The sequence below is a fragment of the Trichosurus vulpecula genome, chromosome 3, assembly GCF_011100635.1.
Source record: "Trichosurus vulpecula isolate mTriVul1 chromosome 3, mTriVul1.pri, whole genome shotgun sequence".
NCBI lineage: Eukaryota > Metazoa > Chordata > Mammalia > Diprotodontia > Phalangeridae > Trichosurus > Trichosurus vulpecula.
The window spans coordinates 253603018-253619237 of NC_050575.1; the positions used below are offsets into that span (position 1 = coordinate 253603018).

Consider the following 16220-nt stretch of genomic DNA (forward strand, 5'->3'; position numbering starts at 1 on the left):
ACTGAGGTCATTGGGCTCACTGCTCTTTTAAGTTTCTTCAAGTTCTAAATCTTATGATTCTGTAATTATATGATCCTATAAAAAATGTTATTTTGTATACAAGGACCTTACTATCTAAAATTTGTGTCTAAATAATACAAATAAATATGATGTAAAGTAGAATATGATAAGGGCAAAGGAGAGATCCAGAAAAAAAGTTCTAGTGGATAAGAAAAATTTAAGGACAGTTCACTTTTAACAGACAATCTCAGGGAAGAAAAAATTTTTAGTAAATTCTAAGACTGGAGGGAGGGAGATGTCAGTTTTACACAGAGAAGTGTTCATTCTAATTAAAGCAGGAAGAAACATACACTTGTCTATATTACTCATCTCAGGGCAATTAGAGCACTCAACATTATACTATAATTTTTTAAAATCCAATCAATGCAAAAATGTAGCAAGTTTTTTTTTTTCTTTCACAGGTAGGGGTCTCTATTCCACTTAGACTAAATCAAAGAAATTCATTTTAGAGCAAATGAAACCAGATAATGAACATACCTTGCTGGGCTCCTGACTTAATTTGTACTATAATAATTGCAAATTATGTACGTGGAACTATAAAAAACCATCAACCTTATTATCTATAGTCATCTTATATGGTGAGGATTTGAACTCTGCAATAAAAGTGAAAATAATCTTTCACTTAATGATAGAATCTAAATAAGCACTAAGAAAAGCTATTTTTCTACCATTTTCCACCTTAAATTCCTGTTGTGGTTGTTGGGCATTAGTTTTATTAAATAGCTTGTTATGCATATAAATTTAGATGTGGGACATCATTGTGCATGATCTGTTTTTGTTTTCTTTTGCCTTTCAGCTGAGTTTGTAGTGTCTGGAAATTATCAATGAGATGGCTGAAATTCTTCACACAAAATAGCCAGGAAACCCTGATATGAAGCATCAGAGACTATTTTTTCTTTAAATTAATTCTATAATTTCACTGGTACAGGGAAGCACCAGTTGGAGATATTCCTTTTATCAATGCAGAATTGCATAATTTCAATATCATGTTTACAGACTTAGAGTTGTCTAGTACACTAAGAAGTTAAGTGACTTTTCCTAGTATCTCATAGCCAGTATGTGTCAGAGGCAAGGCTTGAACTTATCTCCCTAACTCTCACTCCATCATTCTCTTCACTATGCTATCCCATCTCTACATAACAGCAAGTATAAAGGGAAAGAAATTCCACCTCTGTGTAATAAATCACAAGTTGGCAATCCCTCATTAAAATGACCCAGGAGGTATTGCCAGGAGATGTGTCCACTTTGCTTTTCTCATTTCCTCTATCCCTTTCTCGGGGCCAGAGTTTATTAAACTATTCAAAACTCCTCCCCTGCTCTTATGATTTATATACAAAGTGCCCATTTCTACTATTCTTTAGAGAGTCTCTGATTTCTAAGGTTTGCCCCTGCTCCTGAGCCTTGAGGCCTCCCTACTGTCTTCAAGTACAAAGAAAAATGAATTTCAGCCTGCACTTCCTTGTCTCACTGAAAAAGGACCCTTTGCATCCAAAATATTTCCAATTTTGCTGGCAGAGCTAAACTTCCTAATACAGTACTTTTAATGCATTAATTCTTGAGACTGAATCAAATCTTTTTTGCGTGTGTATTGTTCAATTATTAAAAACAATAAAAAGTTAGTTTTCCTGTTCACAATTAGAACCTATTCTCATTTTCCTTCTCAATCACATTCAAAATCCTGAATTTGCAGTGGGCGATAGAGAGTTAGGGGACTTTCTGAAAAATAGAGTTAATCAAAAGTAGAATCTCTGCTTTGGAAGATAAGGAGTTCCTCCTACTTGAATGTCTTTAAAGAGAGGATGGATGGCCACTTGGAGAAGCCATTCCTATTCAAGTATGGATTGGACTAATAAAGTCTGTGTGATCTCTTCCCGTTCTAATATCCAGTTCTTTGGAGAGAGTCATTAGGCTCCCAGTGGGGAGGAAAAGAAGGGATGAGGAAGCAAAGCACTGGATGGTAGTCATACTACTTTGAGAAGTTAAGCACTTAGCAAGTGAGCTATTTGATCCTACCAACCCTGCTCTGGGCATACTGCTAGAAGCCGGTTGCAAGATCTTCAATATATCATTCTATACAGCTTGACCCCAATGCTCATTTCCATAATTTACAGAAAATTTTTAAGTTATTATCATCCTTCCTCCTCTATATTCTCACACATAGAGAAGTTGAACATCATAATTGGCATCACAGCTCCATGTATTATAGAACAAATTGCTATTTAAAAAAAAAAACAAAATAATGCCAATGTAATAAGCGAACAAAACATCTCTGTTTTTCATCAAGGAACAGAATGGAGGTAGGTGATCAACCTACTTAAATCATTTTATTCTGTTTAGTGAAGGTTTTATAGAGAAAAGAGCCAATGATTTAAAAGATAACAGTAAACAACTAGTCTATTTTGTGCAAGGGATTGATTAGTGTATTTCTAAGACGACAGATACCTGCATTCTGACTAGAATGTTGAAGAAAGGCCCAATACAATGTTGTTAGTCTATCCCTTTTATTTGTTTTGTTTTCAGTTGTGTCTGACTCTTCATGACCTCATTTTGTGGTTTTCTTGGCAAAGATACTGGAGTGATTTGCCATCTCCTTCTCTAGCTCATTTTTTACAGATGAAGAAACTAAGACAAACAGTGTTAAGTGATTTGACCAGGGTCACACATCTAGGAAGTGTCTGAGGCCAGATTTAAGCTCAAGGAAGATGAGTCTTCCTGACTCAAGGCCTGGTGCTCTATCCACTGTACCAACTAGTTGCCCTAGTCCAATACATTCAGAGTTGAACAAGCCTGAAGAGACAGAAAAAAGAAACTCAAGAGTAGTTAGTATGTGTGAAAGGAAGACATTGATCTGCAGCATCATAAGAAATGGAGTGGGGGTACACCAGAAACTATCAGCATTAGGTGTGACGCTAGGTGCATTTATCTAATTATAACTACCTCTGGGTATTCAAGGGTATGTAAATGACAATCATTTTCACTTCAAGCAACATATTTAAAAAATATATGACATTTTTATAGTATATTTGCTTTAAATGCTTGATAGAATAAGGATAGTCATCATTTAAATAATTGTAAAAAAGAAATGTGTACCTTTTCTGGATCTGTTGTAGTGATGACCCACACACAGTGTGCATTGTCTTCATACTGAACTGGATAATTAGGTGATGTAATGATCCCACTTGGTCCACGGAGATTGGAACCACATGTTCTAGCTAGAAACACAAAAACAAAAGTGCATTATTTTCTCATAATACATTGGGATTACAGTTTTTAACGTAGGAAAAACACTGACTATCAATCAACAAAATAATAAAATGGCTCAATGGTTAGATCTAGGCTCTTGGTATATTCTGCTTTGATCATTTATTATTATAATTATTTAGTAAGTTAACTTTACTAACTAAAAACATCTGTCTTATGGTGCAATAGATAGAGCACTGGATCTGGAGTCAGGAAGACCTGAGTTCAAACATGGCCTGAGACACACAGTAGCTGTGTGACCTTGGGGAAGTCACTTAACCCTGTTTGTTTGAGTCTCCTCGACTGTAAAATGAGCTGGAGAAGGAAATGACAAACTACTCCAGAATCTTTGCCAAGAAAAAACCCAAATGGGGTCAGGAAGAGTCAGACATAACTAAAAATTACTGAATAACAACAACAACAATTTTTACAACAATCTCATTTTATTGAAGGTAGCAATTAAGATTCAGAGAGACAGAGTGATGTTGTTCCCAAAGCCACAAATCTGGGAAGTCACAAAGTCACAAGACTTCTTAAAGGCAAGGAAGGGCCCAAGACTTGGCTGCAGATCTTCTAACTGCTAGTTCACTGTTTTTTATACTATATCCTCCTCTGCCTGCACCCTGGCCTGTTGTACGCAACTGTGGTGATGTGTTAATTTTGTACATATTTAGTGTATACTTATACATGTGCATGATGTCTCTTCTAGTTAGAACATAAGCTTGTCAAGAAGAGGCACTGTTTCTCTTCCTTTTGTCAACAATGACTGGCAAGGCATACAATATTTGCTTAATAAATACTTGTGGATTAAATGACTAATACTCAGTGAAAGGTAAATGGGAAATACTGAAGGTTCAAGAAATGGACTGCCAGGGATTTGGGTAGAGAAATATCGAATTCCCTCCTACTTGGCCTAAGTCTGTATTTATCTTGCTTTTCTGAAATCTGAGGTAATAATCCTAAGGCTACGAATGGCCTTATGTGTTTCCATAAATTTAGATAAGGCCATACAAGTCAGTGAGCAAAGGTGGCTGCAGCAAACCCAGTCAGGAAGCCGTTAAATCAGAATGGTTTTTAAAATGTACCAATTCATTCCACCTGCTGCTCTGTAACTAGATCTTAGATTCTATGAACCTACAAACATTACTCAATTAGGTTTTAGTTATTCAGTATTTTTAAAGTATACATATTAAGTACTGGAAGATGGCAAATATTTTAATATACTAAAATTTAAATTTTTAAACACTGAACATTTTTCTTCCAAAACACAACATTTCCTAAGTTAAAAAGAAAACATAAATAAAAGGTCATATGAACTTAAAAAGTGAATATATGTATTGTGCCTTAAAAGGACATAACAGACAACAAACATGTACACCTCCTACACACTCATGGTTTCTGTTTAATTAGTCTATTTTTGGGTTCTTGTTCTCAAAAAAGATCATGAACCTCAGATGCTGATTTTTCCTACAAGATAAACGAAATCATTAGCAACATTAATTAGTAAATCTCAGCAATAAAGGTAAAACTAGGGGGAAATGTTCACAGTCAATTTAGAATTTTAGTTGTAGAAATCTTACATTCAGCAATTAATGCATAATTGCAAGCTAATATAAGAATGACATAGCATATGGATCATATATTACCTGTACCATGAACATAATAGGAACTTAGAAACTACTGTTAATTTTCTTTGAGTTGAAAATATGTAGAAAATATGTATTTCCTCTAAGCAAATTCATCATGTGTGTGCATATACAACTCCATATAATAAACATATATGTAATATATAAATAGATTTTCTACAAATATATACATATACATACACACGTACTATGAATGTTATAATTCATATCACTAAAGGAGATCAAAACCTGATTATGACTTAGTAGACATATCCTATCTCTGCCCCTTGCTATCTAATGGACTTTGGGCAAGTCATTTCGCTGTTTTGGACCTCAGATCCTCATCTGTGATGAAGAAAAGTACTAGATGCTCTTCCATCTATAAATCTTTGATCCTATATAATGATGTTCCTGGAAAATTACCTAAGGCATACACAAGTGAAGTGATTTGCCCAGGATTACACAGTTAGAAATATTTGGGGCATCTGAGCCTGTCTTCTGAACAGCAAGCTCAGAATTCTCTCACTCTAGCTATGCTAATCTGTGGCAGTTACATAGTGCAGTGAATAGAATTCTGTGCCTGGAGTCAGGAAGACAGCTCCCTGAGTTCGAATTTGGCTTCAAGACATTGACTAGCTATGTGACCCCTGTTTGCCTCAGTTTTCTCATCTTTAAAATGAGCTAGAGAAGGAAATGGCAAACAACTCTAGTGTCTTATGACAAGAAAACCCCAAATGGGGTCAGGAAGAGTCAGACACAACTGAACAACAAAAAAATATCTTTTATAATCTGCCATACCATGTCTGCCTCTACGTATGTACAGGCGGGAATACCTCTCTGTGTATATAAATGTACAATCTGATATATCAGAAACATTTTGTTTTATTATTATCATAGTCAATCAGTCAACTAACATTTATTAAATACCTACCATGTGTCAGGGGCTGTGATAAGTGCTCTGTGTACTTAGTATATTATTTAGATACAGATAAAGATGACAGAGATTGTGACTTAAGTTCAGAGAGCTGGCCTCAGAACTAGAAAAGGCTGGTTTCAAGTCCTGCTTCTCAGAGATCCTGGTTAGTTGAAACTGGGGAAATCACTTGACATCTTAATATTTTAGTCAACTCTCTAAGATTATAAGCTGTAAAGTTGATACTGACCTGCACTGGCAGAGGAAGTTCCAAACAGGGAGGTCCCCATATTGATGAAGTCATAGGTCTAGTCCCTATTCCCTAAGTATATAAGTATATAAATATATTATGTCTGTGTCACAATCTCTATTTATTTAACTATCGATAAAGCTGGGGAGGAGTTTGCTGTTAACTTTTTCTATCAGTTTTTGTTTTTTTCCTTCTAAGTCCCCAGCAGACCATTTTGCCCTTGCTGCCACATTGGCTTTACAGAAAATGTCTACCACTAGTATAGTTTTGCCCTTGGGACTGGCACCCACTCTGGTTTTCTGCCCTTGGCCAGGCCTCAGGCAGACCATTTAAAAATAGATGCCAGTTAACCAGGAAAATCAAGCTTTTATTTTAAAAAAAAAGATTTTTAAGTGGCAGTAAAACTCAATTGAGAGTCAAAAATGTAAAATCCTTAATGGGGACCACAACACCTAAACAGAAATAGTAATGCCTATGTATAATGCCTCCATATAACTGCAAATAATAGTAATGATAATAAGAGCTAGTATTTACATAGCACCTTCAGTTTTACAAAGTGTCTTACAAATAGGATCTCATTTTATCCTTAGAACAACCCTGTGAGGCAGGTACTGCTATTATCTCCATTTTGTAGAGGGGGAAACCGAGGCTTACAAAGCAAATGACTGACTCAGAGTCACACCGCTATTAAGTGTCTGAGGTTGAATTTGAACTCATATATTCCTAACTCCATATCTACTGTGCCACCAAATTGTCTCTAGCTGTACATCCATCCAACTTAACAGTCCACTTCAAAAATTAGGTTCAGAGATAATGGTTCTGATCCTGGATCCACCATTTATTAGCTATGTTCTTGAAGGTATTGATGCCATTTAAGCAGACAGCTAGAAAACAACTAGATAGGAAAGCAGTGATTATAAAGAGCCAATGTGGCTTCATCAAGAATGAAGCATGACACATGGACATCATTTCATTTTTGACAGGATTGCTAAACTAATAGATACAGAAAATATTTACATTTTGTTTACATTTTAGCAAACCTTTTAGTAAAGAATTTCATATTGTTCTCATGGAGAAGATGAAGGGATATAGATTAAACAATTACACAATTGAATGGATTCAGAACTCATTGGATGGCTGGTTTCAAAAATAACTTGTTAATAGTTTAATATAAACATAAATAAAGGTATCAAATGAAATAACCCATGCTTAGCTCTGTGTTGTTAACAGTTTTATCAATAATTTGACAGAACATAGATTATCAAATTTTCAGATGAAACAGAACTATGAATGAGTCAGGATTGAATGAAAATTAGAGCAGTCGGTCCAGTCCATAAACATCCGTTAAGCACCTACTATGTGCCAGCCATTGTTCTAAGTGCAGAAGTTATAAAAAGAGGCAGAAGACAGTCCCTACCTTCGAGAATTACACAATCTAATGGGACAGATGAGAAGTACACAAATACAAACAAGCAGATTTCTGGATAAATAGGAAATAATCAAAAAGGAAAGGCACTAGAATTAAGAGGGGCTGGGAAAGGTGTCATGTAGAAGATGGGGTTTTCTTTGGGACTTAAAGGAAGCCAGGGAAGTAAGTAGGCAAAGATGAGTAGGAAAAGCATTACAGAAATGGTGGACAGTCAGAGGACATTCCCAGAGCTGAGAGATAGAGACTCGGTCATGAAATCATCAGGACAGTGTCACTGGATTGAATAGTACATAGACAGGAGTAAAACTTAAGAAGACTTGAAAAGGAGAGGACTAAGTTATGAAGGGCTTTGAATGGCAAAGGATTTTGTTTTTTATCTTGGAGGCTATAAGTAGCTACTAGAGCTTATTAAGTGGAGAAGTGAGAAAATCATCTTGGTGACTGAATGGAGGATGCACTGGAGTGTGAAGAGACTGGAGGCAGGCAGACCCACAAGTACACTATTGCAGTTGTTCAGGGGTGAATTGATGAGGGCCTGCACCAGAGTACTTGCCATATCAGAGGAAAGAAGGGGATATATTAAAAAAGACATAGCAAAGGCAAAATCAACAGGACTTGGCAGCAGATTGGATATGGGGAGTAGAGTAAGAGATAGTAAAAAGTTGAGGATGACACCTAGGTTGCTAGCCTGAAGGACTAGGAGGATGATAGTACCCTCAACAATAATAGGGAAGTTAGGAGGGGGAGCATTTAGAAGGAAAGATGAGTTCCATTTTGGTCATGCTGAGTTTAAGATGTCTGCTAGACATCCAGTTCAAGATGTCTGAAAGGCCCATTGGAAATATGAGAATGGAGGTCATATAGTGGCCAGGGCAAGAGAATCATCAGTATAAAGATAATTAAGTCCATGGGAGCTAATATCATAAAATTAAGTGATATATATATATATATATATATATATATATATATATATATATATATGTATATATATATATATATATACAGAGAGAGAGAGAAGAGAACAGGGTCCAGGAAAGAACTCTTTGGGACATCGGTGGTGAGAAGACGTGATTTGGATGATGATCCAGTGAAGTAAATTGAATAGCGGTGATCAGATATATAAAAGGAAAACCAGGAGACAGTGATATCCTGAAGAATGAAGAGAATAGCAAGGAATAGAGAATGATCAATAGTGTTAAGAGTTGCAGATATGATGAGGAGAATGGAGACTGAGCAAAGGCCACTGTATTTGACAATTAAGAGATCGCTGGTAACTTTAAAGAGAGCAGTTTTAATAGAATGATGAAGTTAAAAGCCTGACTGATAGAGAATTAAGGAGAGAGAGAGGAATGGAGTGGGTGTGGCAAAGAGCACCTATTATGGATGGTCTTTTCAAATAATTTAGCCACAACAGTTACAAGAAATTTGGGATGATAGTAAGGAAGGATTAGGGATAACGGGTGGAAGAATTAAGTGGGAATTTTTTGAAAACGAATGGGACACGGGCATATCTGTAGGCAGTAGGAAAGGAGCTAATGGACAGGGAGAGATTGAAAATAAATGATAGAGTAGGCATGACAGAAGCACCTGGGAAAGACTTTAGCTTTAGCTTAAAACAGATATGGGAAATTTAAGAAGGGACAGAAAGATTTGGGGGGAAAGGGGGCTTTGGGAGTGGGGCAGGAAATACATTGTTGTTTCTGTCATTCAGTCTTTCAGTCATGTTTGACTCTTCATGACTACATGGACCATAGCAATCCAGGTCTTTCTGCCCTCTACTATCACCCTTGAGCCTACCCCCTCTTATCTTCTTCAGAGAATTACTCCCTTTGTGTTTTGGACTAGGTGAAAAAAGCCATTCTTTGCCTCATTTATTACCTAGCCTTAATCAATGACTGGGTGTTGCCTCAGTCAAACTGAGACCTGGGAAAGACCTTAACTTAAAAAGGCTAAGGTTAACCACTGCATCCAGGGCCATATCCAGTTCTCTTGATTTATATCTTGCCACTAGACCCAGATGGTTACAGAGAAGAAGGTGATACTGGTGACTTTGCACAGCCCTCCCTCACTTGAATCCAATTCACTTGCATGTCATGGCATCATCTTCCTGATATCATGGTCCTCTTCAAGTACAAAGGACAAACAACAACCTGTTTGAATAGTAGTAGGAGCTTCCCCAGTAGTGGGTGCTGGAACTGGCCATTTGGGCAACACAGCTCTTTTTTCATTCATTCATTCATTCATTCTTTCTCTTTTCTTCCCTCTGTCCACATAGGGTATCATACCCTTACCTGTGGGTTCTCTGCCCAAAGGAATGTAAATTTTGATCACTAAAATCTTGCAAGATATCTTGGGGTTTATGGGCTAAATTTTCTTTTTGAGGACCATGCCTTAAATCCAAATCACTCTGGCTCTCATTGATTGGCCAACACTAGGTCCCAGGCCAAGTCTGACTTGGTCATTGTTTCGACCCTGATTGGCTAGGAGTGAATGCAAAGAGCAGCTGTTTCTGTTTTGTCCAGAAAGCCTGAGGGTCTTCTCCTCCCAGATAGAATGTTTTTTACTAGGCAGAAGGTCATTTTCTGCCTTATTTTATGCCTCAGTCAAACTGAGATCTGTTAAAGAACTTAGCTTAAAAAGGCCAAGGTCAACCACTGCATCTCAGGCTATCTCCAGTTGTCTTGATCTTGCCACTGGACCCAGATGGCTCCAAAAGAGGACGTGAGGGTGGTGACTTTGCACAGCCCTCTCTCACTTAAATCAAATTCATTTTCATGTCATGCCATCACCTCCCTGATGTCATGGTCCTCTTCAAGAACAAAGGATGAACAACAACTTCTACTACTATGACGACTACTACTACGATGACGACTACTACTACTACTACTACTACTACTACTCCTAATTGTTATGCAGAGAAGCCATTTTAGGCTTGATGTTGTTAAAAATGTCCAATTAGAGTTGTTCAAAAGTGAAATGGGTTGCCCTGAAGCATGGTGAGTTTCCCCTTCTTAGATGTTTTCAAGAAATAGGCAGATCACCATTTGTTGGGTCTGTTATGGTAGAGACTCCTTTCCTGTAGGAGTTGAACTAGGTGGTCACTGATATACCTTCTTACTCCTAAATGCTATGATTCTGGGAAGAAAGGTGGGGGAGTTATAGTTTTAGCTTCCAATAATATTTCTATTTTCATTTGAATTCAAGTTGTAAAAAACATTGAAATCAAGTACATTATAGTTAATTTTAATTTTATTCTCCTATTGTCCTGAAATCTAATGGCATGCAATGTCAATTTGTAAGCTCTCTTAGTTAAAATGTCAACTGTAGCTCGTTCAGGGATTCCTGCAAGATATGTAATCAACTGAAGACTGTGTCTTGTCTATGTTTACTTTGTATTTTCCACATCTAGCAGAGTGTTTTGAATATACTAAGCACTTAATAAATGCTTGTTGAAATGAGTTCTTTAAGACAAAAATCACTGCCAATTAAAAGTACTCAACTGATTTTGAATAGCTTATAATGATTTATCCAATAATGAGTCACAAAACTTGTTTCCATATCCCTTAATGAAGTAAGCATGATTTCAAAAAAAGTCACTTGTATAATTACTAAGCTATGACAACCATTCATCTGTTTAGTAACAGGAAGAAAAGGTAACATTCCTTCAGTACTTGAAAGCAATTAGCTAATGCGAGTCTTGGCTAACTAGCCCCAAATGTCCAGATGTGAAGAATCACTTCTGACTCATAGCAATTTATCAGATGCTTTTATCAAGAAATCCCACTGTAGTCGAAACAGGCTAATTACCAGAGAGTTAGAGACCCTCCATAAAGATCTAAACAAAGGGAAGTGGGAATCATCCTTGTTCCATAGATTTGAAAACATATTTATATAGGAATATAAAGTGCTTTTAGTCTTAATGAACTTTTGGTGTATTTGATAAATGAAGGGTCTTGGAATATATATTGCAAAGGTTATTAATGTAAGTCCCTCTTTAAATACGAGGGAAGAGAAGAACATTAGGTATGCTACCACAGAGTTGTCTTCATATTTAATATTTCTCATTTTTATCATAGCTAAAATTTATAGTTCCATATTATTTGGAGTCAGAAAGATGTAGGTTCAAATTGTACCTCTGATACTAGCTATGTGAGTGAACACAAATCATTTAACCTCTGTGGGTCTGTAGCAACTTTCCAAGATGTATCAGCCAAGTCATACATGATTTGGGATCACATCAATTGATGGAGTTCTCCTATTGAGGAACAGCTCTCAAAGATGTTGGAATTACAGATTCTTCAAGTATATAGTCACGGTATAAGAAGCAGATATAGTGTTTTATAATGTGAAATATATATCTGGGGGTCCCTTCAGGAGCATTAGATATTTCAAACAAACTTAACTATTTAAAAATAATTTTATAGAATAAAAATAAAACGAATTGCATTATATGTGTAACTTTAATAAGATTTCTTCTTGCTTTAAATATAGTTTTCAGTTCTATTATCATAGATCTATCAGTCATTTGTTATTAGAAATCCTTAAAAACAAGGAATAAATGATTAATTAATATACCTAAAAGTTGCAATCTTGAGAACTTTAACTGAAGAAAGTATTTTTAATTTCAGGAATGTCAGCCCAGAGACAAAAAAGTAATTGAATTCTGTCCTCCTATTCACACTCATGAAGATGTTCATTTCCTTTTTAATTCAGAGAGAAAGTCATCATTATCAGGATCATAGCATGTCAGCCCTAGCAGGGCCTTATAAATCTAATCTCCCCATGTTACATAAACTGTGCCTTGTCAGGTTGTTGGAAGAATAGAGAATGCCATGCTCAAAGGGACACAGGCATATGATCGGAACTGGGGTTTGAATACAGTTAATTCGCCTCCAAATGCAGTTCTCTTTCCACAATATCATGATGCTCTTAGAGATACGGCTTTTGATTGTTTTCTAGCCTACTGGGGCTGAGATGAAGTATATAGATGTGTCTCTTGGCTCATGATAAATTAACATTAGTATGTTTTTGAAGGCTACTCTTAAGATTTAAAAGACATAGAAAGATTCCTTTATTCAAAATGACTGGCTCAACCACAATTTAACTACTTCATTTGTAGAATTCTCAGCATCAAGATCCTTCCTTAAAGGGAAACCCAATTGTACCTATAACAGACAACATAGCTCACGATGAATGGGATACAGCAAGAGAATGTTTTAAGAAGTGCAAAAACATTGGAAGTAATAAGGTAATGACCTTTGAGTCGTTATGGGAGATAAGAATGTTAAGTAATGTCTAAAAGGACACTAAGGTCTGTATGGTGGACTGTCATATAGAGGTTTGGGGTAGGGATGAGTAGAAGGCAAATTTCCCACTTCATAGTTTGGTATAGAAATGAACCTATCCCTCTTCCAGAGCAAGAGGAACTGTGATCACAGATATATCCCCACTCTCTGGTTCCATAAATGATACTGCTTACCCAGTTAAATACCCTGGTGTAACAGAGCCAGAGGTATTTGTGCACTAGAGCATGGGTAAGGATCAAGTCAGGTCTTTTATGCCCACCACAGAAGAGCAACTCTATTACATAAGACATTAAAAAAACAGAACTGACTTTTCAAATTAAAATATTTGAAAAGTCGACGATCAAAAAATAGGTAGTAGTTCTATTTCTTGCAATAGGAACTTATATAGCCCTTTCTGCCTCTCATCTCTGTAAAAGAAAACATAAAAATCCACTCAGTTGGAATATTTTTGAATTTTGCTTATTGCTAAGCTACTCATTTTATTTTTTTCAATTCAACTAAGTATATATTGTCTACAATGTGTAGAATTCCATGAGCTGTAGAAAGGATAAAGATAAATAAAACAAAGTCCCAGCCCTCCTAAAGCTTATGCTAAGCCAGTTTAAATCCCTAATAAAAAACCTTATTTAAAGTTTTGAAAATGTTCTGCTCTATGTAAGGCATACCAACAATCCAAGAAGGAAAAAAAAAAAAACTCTAAAGAAATCTTTTTGGCTGCCTTAAACCATTTTCTCAAGCCAAAACTGAGAAGAAAATATTGGAGGTATAATTATAGGAAAATCATTATATCTATTTTGTTCATTTATTTAGCAACCATATATTAGCTGTCTAATGTGTGCAATGTACTGGGCTTAGTGATGAGGCATCTACAAAATAATTTTGAACCTTATCTCATATATCTCAGCTCCATACCTTTGTTCATGTTGTTCCTAGCCCTAAATTTCCCCTTTAACTGTTAAATTCTTACCTACCTTTAAACACCCAACTAAAATCCAGTCTTATCCATTAAAACTTCCCTGAATCTAGTTAAAAACATACCTGCTCTGGATCTCACAGAAGAGTGTGTTTTGAACCTCTCTGATATACTTATTGTATAATCTTGCATATTATCTTTGTATCTTAGTCCCCTGCTAGATTTAAGCTCCTTAGAAGCAAGTGTAATGTATTATTTAAGCTTAGTAAGCATACCAATACCAAGCCCAGTGCCATGTAGACTTCTTTTCCAATACTACAATACTTGAACAACCTGCAATATTATTATTATAGGCATTCCTTCTACTAACACAGATCAAAATTTATCTGTTAATTAGCAGAAGGCCTTTAGGAATTGCTTGGTTTGAAAAAAATCACTATCTTGGATTGTCTTTCTATGCAAAAAAATTGAATATTTTATTGATCTATTTCATTTTAATAGAACATATATTTCCAATGTATGCCACTCTCTCCTCGATTACAACCCATTACATCAGATTGTCACACTTCTTTTATTTTATCAGATTTTTTTTCATAAAATAACTTTCAGACATACTTGTTAAGTGAAAGCATGAAGACTGGTTATCTTACCTCAGGAGTTTACAAACTGACATATAAAGAAGTTACCACTAGGAAATTAACTAATAGGAATGGAGAAATTGTTTTAAATAATTATAGTTGAAAAATACTCATTATGATTAGGGAAAAATAATGTTTATGAAGGGACAGGTTCTCTCCCTCTCCCCCTCTCCCTCTCCCTCTCCTTCTCCCTCTCCCTCTCCCTCTTCCTCTCCTTCTCCCTCTCCCTCTCTCTCTTTCTCCCCCCACCCTTGTTTCTAGAATAGAAGCAAGGATTCTTGGTGACAAGAGAACTTTTAAATGTCTTCTATTCAATTAGCTCAAACAGACATACGGTTAAGAAATTCTCAGAAAAAAATGGGTAAGGGTATAAGTGAATGACTAAGATTTGAAGAGAACAGTACCAAATTGTATTAGTTAGTTAACTAGCATTAATTAAGCACCTCTACTTAAGAGTTAGGGATATAAAGAAAGGCAAAAGACCATCCTGGGTCCCCAGGACCCTATAGTTTAATGTAAAGAAAAAAATAAGAAAAAAGTTTATCATAAAGTCCTCATCATCTGGGACTTCAAGAAAAATAAAAATTAATTGCCATGGCAAATTAATATCAGTAGCAATATAATGAAATTGCAGGCAAAAGTTTTTGAGAACTGTATATCCTCTGAAATTTGAAAATTCTAAAACTAAAATTAACAAGCAATAGTGAATGTCATAACAATCCACAAGGAGATAATAAACATGGTATTTTTTTTCTATTATCAGTATACTGAACAGGATCACTTTGTAATTATATATACATGTACATACAAAATATGTATATATGCATATAAGTGTATACAAGCATACTTATATTTTTATATGTAAAAATTCTAGATTAAAAAGCAACAAATCAGGATCTATTTGTAACAAAGAATAAAAACTGGTTCTCAACTAATTGTTTTTTTCCTTAATTATATCAAGACAGCATTTTTACAAGCTCTTCAAAACTTTTGAGATGATACATGAAATTATTTAAGTCCATCTATAAAATTTTTTTTCCAAAGTTGATGTGTCAATGTTTCCCAAGCTTACTCAAGCTCTCTTGCTATGGCATAAATAAAAAAGGGCTCTTGTAAATCCATTATTCTTTTATGATGTTGCCCCAGTATGTTTTTAAACTTTTGATTGTGAAGAAAATAGTCCCATTATCTGAATCATGAAAACATATCTACCATCCATTCATTTAAAAAATAATGGAAACATTTGATTTTGGTAGTAATGTTGAAAATGAGTGAATTTTGTTTAAGAAGTTGATCCAATGCTGATGTGGACCATGACATCAGAGTCTCCTTTAAAGTAAGCTAATTTCTCTGATAAAATGGAAATTCATTATTTTCTTATTTCAATGAATTTTTAAAAATTTTTATATGTAAGCATACCAATTTGTGTATTCACACTATCTACATAAAGCACATGCTGTAAAACATATCATTATAAAATATTAGAAATATGCTCTTTCCCAAAGCTTAAAAGCCAAAACATAATGAATTTTATTGTTTCTGTCAAAATTTAAAAAAAAAAAACCTTTTAGTTCTAATATCAGTAGAAATTTCTTTGACAGAAGAGTTTGTTTAGTCTTTTCTTTCCTTTGTAGAATAGTGCCTGACACATACTAGTCATTTGCATATTTTAAGAAGGAAGGGAGGGAAACAGAAAGGGAGGGAAGAAAGGAGGGAGGGAAAAATGAAAGAAGGGAGGGAGAAAGGAAGGAAGAAAGGAAGAGAAGGAGGGATAGATGGAGGGAAGAATGGAAAAGGGAAGAAGAGAGAAAGGGAAGAGGGGAGGGAAAGAGGAAGGAAGAAAGGA

At 35.5% G+C, this 16220-nt stretch overlaps 1 protein-coding gene across 1 annotated transcript in view; it reads right to left on the reverse strand.

Moving 5' to 3' along the window:
- The window catches only part of LOC118843733 (CUB and sushi domain-containing protein 1-like), a 2679416-nt gene that overhangs the window by 893481 nt on the left and 1769715 nt on the right, over window positions 1–16220 (reverse strand). Inside the window, 1 exon segment of the mRNA XM_036751485.1 lies at window positions 3151–3272. Within this exon segment, the coding sequence (XP_036607380.1) occupies window positions 3151–3272 (122 nt within the window).